The sequence below is a fragment of the Cervus canadensis genome, chromosome X (assembly GCF_019320065.1).
Source record: "Cervus canadensis isolate Bull #8, Minnesota chromosome X, ASM1932006v1, whole genome shotgun sequence".
NCBI lineage: Eukaryota > Metazoa > Chordata > Mammalia > Artiodactyla > Cervidae > Cervus > Cervus canadensis.
In genome coordinates this window covers 20,013,839-20,021,884 of record NC_057419.1, presented here as the reverse complement: position 1 = coordinate 20,021,884, position 8,046 = coordinate 20,013,839, and the positions used below count along the sequence as shown (strand labels likewise).

Here is an 8,046-nt window from a genome sequence, read left to right as displayed (position 1 = left end):
CTGGCTACATAAAACTTTTCCCCAGCCAGAGTGCCTGGGGCACCAGCCCTTTTTTCTTAAGTCATACAATAATGAAACTACCTTTTAAGGCACAAGGACAGTATCTTCAACTGTCTTTGGATTTGACAGACATTAAGGTTACACAGGCAACAAAATACACAGAAGCTGTTAAATTTATCATACATATTTACTTAATCTATACAGAATTGAGTAGATAAAATCAGATTCACATTAGTGAAAAATCTCTACAAAATGTCTTTGAAAAGCAAAACAAGACTGCCTCTTAAACAATTCGTATCCTCATGAAAGACGTGGGCTGTAAAAATAAAGCAGTGTGTTTAGCACAAACTAGAAGATATCTGCATCATTTTTTTCACAGTTATTTCCATCTACAGTCTGAAAGAGGTAGATTTTTCTGCAACACCTGAGAATTGAATTGATAACCAGGTGTAATAAAGGCAGTTGCATACATAACTAAAAAATACTGGTCTCAAGACCAAGAAATGTACTCCTACAAGTCTGAGGATGAAATGGTCCATTATCCAAGACCCAAGTTTTCTCTATTCCTTGGAGTCTCCTGCCACTATAAATAATATACATCAAGATTCCATGATGGTGCAACAAATGCAGTTGAAGCAAATTTGACATTTAATCTTCCCTGGGCCAGCCTTAGTAGCATCTGTGTTCTAGAATGTGGTAGAAATGGAGCGTGCTACAAAGCCACAATGCTGGGCTGGCGAGGTGATTGCCTTAGGAGCGTCTCCTTTTCAGAGGGTCCCATTTGTATTTATTCACAGGGTAATGAGAGGAAAGATTCTGAAAGGATACCAAATGCACCCCAGACAGAATCCATGTCCTTTAAACACCATGAGAGCATCTAGCTAAAAATACATAGCAAGCCAAAAGCAGCAGGCCAAGTACTGTTAATCACGTCGCTTTATAAAGCCCTTGAAAATATGCAACAGGTCCGAGCTTTATGATCTTCCACACAGGACAAGCACCACAAAGAAACGTGGCGGGCTACACAAATGGCTTAAGACAGTAAGAGCTGTACATCCAGCAGAGCGCTTGTGAAATGGGATCATTAGTACTAATTTTACAGTAGAGTATATTTCTGATATATACCTCCATTTCCTCTCAGGGAAATGAGTCCACTATTTCATTTAGTAGCCAAAGGTGATATTTATAAAAGGCTGTTGGAGAAAGATGTTTGTTTTTGCTTCCGACTCATTTTGACAGTAATAAGATAACTTAGTGGGTTTCTTTTCCTCCACTGTCTGGCCCTTTGATTAACATGACCAATGGTGGAAGCTTAGACGTAATCCTCCACTCCAGGCGCTGTTGCTGACAATTTTTAATTCTTTCAACCCAGTTTAGACCACGAATGTGACAGGACAAATAAAACTTTAACAAAGAGAAAACCCTTCTAACTGGACAGAAGAGTTTGTTCAGTCCAGTAAGCAATTCAAGAAGTGTCAGTTTGATAGTTTTGCTCAGTGGAATGTGCTAATAACATCAGTTCTAGTAGAACCTTTTTATTTCATAAAGTATTTCAATGCAAATTATACCAGGGACAAAGTCAAACTTGTCAGTGCAGCCTGGTTAATGATGTGTATAAACTTGACCACATTTGACATTGTGAAGAACAGAGGAAAGTTATTAAAGAACAAATCCAAAAGTGATGTGCTGCATTTCCGAAGTCCCCCATTCCAAGTGTAGACACCTTGATAATACTGTTTTGTTTTGTTTTTCCATAAAAAAGAATAAAAACTAAGAAAAGGGTGAGAAACAGACCAAAAGCGTAAGTAATAAATAAATAGATCCTGGCTAGTTAGCTCTCTGCCACATTTTCTTTAAGTTAAAAACGCTGGTTCCAGTCTTTCTGTTTTAGACATGAAATAAAACCAGTCTCAGCTAGCATGAGCATAATTAAAATTCCCTTTTAAGAACCCTGGAGAACTGTGCTGGTTGGACACCCAACTTTCAAGTAGCCAGAAAGTAGTGGAGGGACTTCTGCTTAAGGAAAGCTACACAATGATTTTACCCTCATTGTATTAGACTGACAAAGGACTGTCAGTGGCAGCTCTCCATGGGAAGTGAGGATGTGCACCCAAAATCCCAACTGAAAAGCAAACCACCAGGCTCCCCACACTGTAGGCTTTCAGGTGGTCCAACCAGGTGCTTCTAACCTGAAAACAGTGATGGGACTATTTTTTAGTCACATAAACATTAAGCCTGTTTCTCCAATAATTTGCCTATATATACTACTTTGTTTAAATTATACCTCTATGTACATATTCTGCCAAAACAGAAATTCTAGGCTTTCGGACATCTCAATTTGTCAAGTGATATATCAAAAAGCTAATTTGAATCAAATATGCTGTGCTTGTTTCTGACCCAAGCCTTCAGTTTTATTGGCATTTAGATGGACAGGGAGGCTTTGCGTGCAGTGTTGCAAAGAGTCAGACACGACTGAGCAACTGAACTGAATCATCTTGATTTTCCTTCTTTTTTGAGTTATATTCACGGAGGGGGGCGGGGGGCGGGGGGCGGGTGTGTGTGTGGATATTTATATGAATACTGTTTTCACATCAAGGAACCATTATCAGGGAGTTCACTGGCGGTCCAGTGGTTAGGACGCAGTGCCTTCATTGCTGAGGGTACGAGTTCAATCCCTGGTTGGGGAACTAAGATCCCACAGGCCACAAAGCACAGCCAAAAAAAGAAGAAAAAAAGAAGGAACCATTATCAGAACAAAGTTCCCTTGTAATGGTCAGCCCTGGTGAATGAAATTTTAATTCAGACAAAATTCTGTGCAAGGAGCAAGGGAGAGGGAAAACGGCAATGAGCACATGCATTCTGATGAAGGGGAACGAGGCAGATGTGCAACACAGCTGAGGAAAATGTAGAGTAAAACTATTCAAACCTGCCAAGCAGCCTCCTGTACCACTTAAGTCCAGTAGTTCTAAGAAAATACAGATATGGTAGAAAAAGTAAGAAAATTTTCACCACAAAACCAAGTTACTACTAACAGAGGAAGTTATACACAAAATAGAGCTCTCAGTACAGTGATCATACTTGGTCTCAGTCAACTGACTCGATGCCGGGCCCGGCTCCCAGGGACCCGGCCTCAGGGATAACCCGGGCAGCACTTTGCCAGGTGGCACCGGACTCCTCGGGAGAAGCCGAGGTGGCGCAGGGCTGGGCCCCGGGTGGCGCTGGGCCCCCGCCTGCCGCCCTCCCGGACACCTGCTCCTTCAGCACCTCCACCTTCTCATTGAGCTCGTTCCTCTCTGTCTGCAGAGCCCGGCACAGCTTCTCCAGCCGTTCCAGTTTTATTTGAAAGGCCTTGTACTCTTTATCTCGGACAGTTTTCTATAAAGAGGAGAAAAGGCAGGGTTTATGTAACCTAACTGAGCATGAATTACATTATTGGTTACAACAAATTAAGTCTTTGGAGCCACCTGAACATGTTCAATTTCTTCAAACACTTCCTAACGTCCAGCTAGCTGCATTCTGCACACTTAACTATGGACACCAGTTAATGTGCTTATGATGTGACAAAAGGAAAATCCCTCTGTCATGTTTCTTAAAAAGAAGCAAAGTAATAAAAAAAAAGTGTACCTTTAATAGCATTTTGTATTGATAAATTAATAAGGAAATTCAAGATACTCACCACCAAAGACTAGCAGAAAAAATAAGGGCTTGCTTAAAAATAGAAGAACTCACTTCCACATATATTTCTCTCCTTTTACCAGTCCTCAGATGAGAACAAGATTCAGGGTGTGTTATTTAGTGTTTGCAAACCTCAGCTTTGTAAGACTAGCAAAAAGTACTATGCCGCTTTTTTGTAAGGACTTTAGAGACAGGCACCCAAGTTGGTGGCCTGTGCTCCCACTGGGAAACCTGATCCAGCCAAGTGGGCGCCTGGCGAAAAGGCCGATTCCCTGACCCCCACCCCCACCCCAAGTCAATCAAACTTGCTGGAGCCCAACAACTCAGGTCTTACAAGCTGGGGATCCCAGCAGGCTGGGTGGTAGGAAAGCCAACACCTCACTCAGGGTCCTACCTACAGCCTAACCCCTGACAGGACAGACTCCACTCCGCACCAGCCCTCTGCCCCAGCTCTGGCCAGTCCTCAACCGTGCTCAACCACAAGGTGGCGTGCTTCCCCAACCTGAGCTAAGACCACACCCTAGTCACGGGAAACCACCTCACCTCTTCGGCCATTTGCAGAAGTGCTTTGTTATTGTTTTCCCACTTGGTCCGCCATATGATTGTTTCTTTTTCCAGTTTTTTAATTTTCTTTGTCATCTGTGAATTGACACAATTGCAAATTTAAATTCAAAGTTCCGTTTCTTATCTCTACAGCCAACTCCAACCCTGACCGGTCCTCCCTGGCCCCGTCATGCCCCTGCCCACCCCAGAGTACCGCTGGGTGCAGTGCCGGGGGTGGGTAGAGCTCCTCTCTCCAACTCCCAGGGTGGCGGTGGCCAAAGCGGGGTTCATACAGTGAGAAAAACACATCTCAGCTCATTTTTCAGAGGCAGCGACACCTGGTGGAAGCTGCCCGCCAGCACACTCTGAGCGCTCGCTTGGGCCAAGGACAGCCATCCTCCTTCCCAAGTTATACCAAAAACATCTGTTCCTGAATTTTCTGTGCATTAACAACTTCATGTGATTCTCAGAAGGAATGAGGTTCCCCCTCCTCCCCAAGATGGAGAGCTCGCCTCTGCCCCAACCTTGGAGGCTGCAGTCGTCTGGGAACCAGAAGCAGCAGAGGGGACCGGGGACCAGGGGAAAGTCACTAACCCTCAGCTTCCCTAATACGACTACAACTCACCACTTCAGGTTTTGCTAAAAAATAAAATGGATCCAAAAATCAGAGGAATGTTCTTAACCAACACTGCCAGAGCCCAGTTTTCAGAAATTCAGGACGAGATTTCACTCTGGCGCCAACAAGCTGGCACAACAACAACCGCCTGCCCACCCCCGACCACCACTCCCATGCCTCTGGCCACAGCCTCTGGGTTCCCCTGATGCCTGAAGGGGGTCACCAGAGCCCTTGCCCCCACCAAGCACTGCCTGAAATACTCCACTTTATGAAGGGCAAGCATTTTTGTTATTTCTAAGGAGGAAGGCACAGAAAGGGTACACAACTCGCCTCCAGTCACACAATGTGGACCTTCAGCTCAGGGCCATGGTCCTGCCACCACCATCTCCCCCTATGCTTCCCTCCCTAAAAGCACCCGGTGTAAGGATGGACGCATGGGTACAGGTGTAGACACTGGCTTAGTTTAATATCCAGGATACAGCTCTTATTGTAGGCAGGAAAAAGAACCAGAGCCCCAAAAATCACTCTGGTGGAGGGAGAAAGAATTCAGTGTGAGTATAAAAGAAAAAAAGAAAGCTAAAAAGGTAGCAATACCAATAATTATCAACCAACCAAAATACGTAGTTAGCGTTCTGGGCTTGGCTTGTCATTAAATAATTTAATCTTCAAGGACACCATGCTTGGTGAAAAGGATTGGGGGAGGGTTGGGGGGTATCACCTGAAGCCAAGAAAACAGACATAACAAGCAAAAAATATACCACTTTATTGCTAACAACAAATTGTATTTAACAGAGGAGTTAACTTCACTAGCCTAGAGAGCACTAGCTCCATGTGGTACTACTGAGGGCAAAGTGACAAAATATGCCACCACTGGAGGATCAGAAGAGATGGAGAGCACAATAAAAACAGGAATACATCCAAGCCACGAACATGCTTAAAACAGCTTATTACATAAATTCCTTTTTAGGCAAATACTCCACTTAAAATAGGTAAATACCTTTTCCATTTCCTGCCGGAAGGTTGTAAACAGTTCATTGCTTTTTGCCATGGTAGTCTGGAATTCTTCAAACTTATCCATATAAAGAGAAAGCTACAGAAAACAAGTATGAAAAATTTAGACTTCTAGGTAAATGATTTAATATCTCAGACTTTCAAAAAGAACGTAACAATCCTCAATCCCAGACATCAATGGCTGCAGTTCTAAGAACCTACCGAAATGCACTGAAACTTAAGAGGTTATGTTGATCTCACCATCTTTAAACTGTTTAAAATATACAAATATTAGCTCCATTCCACCAATTATAATAAAAACTGAAGGATGTGGAATAGCTTTTAAATTTCATACAACAAATCCTTTATGAAATACCTCCTTTCCTTATATTTGAAAACCTGATCCTAGGAAAAAGATCATTCTTTTAGAATACCACCTGCATAGTTCTTAGCTTGATATCAGAGATATCTCTTTTTTTAACGTAGGCAAGAAAATGAAACAGAAGCCAAAGAACTGGTTTGGTTGGGGGAGAAAGAATTCAGTGGGAGTATAGTTAAGAGAAAAAAAGAAAAAAGAGGTAGAAACATCAATATTTCTTTTAACTCCCACCTTGAAGGAATTTTTATTCTAGGTGGGAAAATAACACCAACTGACAAGGCAAGCAAAATGTGGAACATGAGTCGCCTTTTCCTCCCCCAGGACAGGAATTCACCGAAGCCGGGGTTGGAGGAGGCACAGGAAGAGTCAGAAAAAAATTGCTGCCTGTGGCTGAGGCCAGAGCTATGTCTCAAGGGCAGGCTGAATTTTTTCATTTCAGACAAGGAAGGAGCCCTAAGAGTCCACCTAATGTAATTGCATTAGTTTAGGATGAGTAAACAGGCCCAGAGGAATAAAGTGTTTAGCTCAAGATCACACAATACATACAAAGAAAGCAGAAGAGAATAAAAGACCACCAGAGGCCAAGAAACAGTATCAGCGACGCCTTTCCACCTTCAGCAGTGCTGTGTTCATAGCATCAGAGAGAAGCCGCGACCAGGGAGGGGAGGGGGCGATGATCCAGGACAGAGCGGAGAGGCTGGTAGCAAGACAGAGGCCAGCTCTGCTGGCTGAGGAATTGCAGACCAAAAGCGATGCTACCAGTGGCACCAGGCCAGAGGAGGTAATGATAAGACAGCCATAGCGGCCCATGGAAGGGTGAGGCCAAGGGCCAGGATGAATAGAAATTTCAGGGCCAAGAGAAGAGCACAGAGGATTTCCGCACAGAGCAGCTCATAGATGGGCGCACGGTGACAGAGTCTCTGGGCTGCTGGCCTGGGGTCGGGAACACTGATGAAGCTCAGGCGGATGGACACAGCAGTCCTGGCACTTTAGGGAGATTCTTAGAATGGTCTGCTTTTAATCAAATATGGAACATCCGGGTGGACTATCCCAGCAGAGTTCAATGCTGAGCCCCTCTGGGTAATCAGTATGTGACAACTACCATCTTGGACCTAGGGGCCTAGATTACAAAACAGTGGTCAAAACACACCAATACGATGAAAAGTTCATCAACAAAGCCTGGAAACGGACATGGCAAACAAGAACAGAGGACAAGATGGACTCTTGGGAAGAACTGCACATTTAGGGAGCAGGAAAGGAAGAGGTGGCAGCAAAGGAACACAGTAATGATCGGGTAACACTACTCAGGACAATACCCATCACAGACAAGAGAAGCAGCACTCCTGAGAGTACAACAGGGCTTGAGCAGCTGTGAACTCGGCAGAAGGGCCCTCTGGGGCCTTGCATTAAAGTCCATCTTCTGAAGCCATATATAAACTTTTTATATCTTTTCCACATCGATTCTCTTCTCCGTTTACATGGACAACTGACTTGATGAGGCTAATAAAGGGTTCAAATTTCCTAGAAGCATTCTAGCACAATAATTTATGGTGGAAAGTTCAAAAGACTTCTCCCACTGTCACTTTAAGTTAGGCTAGCTTTGTGGGAAATGAGTGTCACCACACTGTAAAACGCCCGAAGACCAAGAGCACTCAAAAGATGTGTTCAGGGCTTCCCTAGTAGTCCAGTGGACAAGAATCCTCCTGTTAACGCAAGGGTCATGGGATCGATCCCTGCTCCAGGAACATGCCAAGGGGCAACTGAGCCCAGGCACCTAGAGGCTGTACTCCACAACAAGAGAATCCGCAACGAAGAGTAGCCCCTGATCGCCGCAACTAGAGAA

At 44.1% G+C, this 8,046-nt stretch overlaps 1 protein-coding gene across 1 annotated transcript in view; it reads right to left on the bottom strand.

Moving 5' to 3' along the window:
- Nucleotides 1–168: 168 nt before the first annotated feature.
- TXLNG (taxilin gamma) overlaps nt 169–8,046 on the bottom strand; it is a 45,080-nt gene continuing 37,202 nt past the window's right edge. Inside the window, exons 8-10 of the mRNA XM_043457884.1 lie at nt 5,832–5,924; nt 4,219–4,314; nt 169–3,375 (exon numbers count right to left, since the gene is read on the bottom strand). Coding sequence (XP_043313819.1) covers nt 3,085–3,375; nt 4,219–4,314; nt 5,832–5,924 — 480 coding nt within the window. The 3' untranslated portion in view covers nt 169–3,084. The remainder of the gene's footprint in view (nt 3,376–4,218; nt 4,315–5,831; nt 5,925–8,046) is intronic.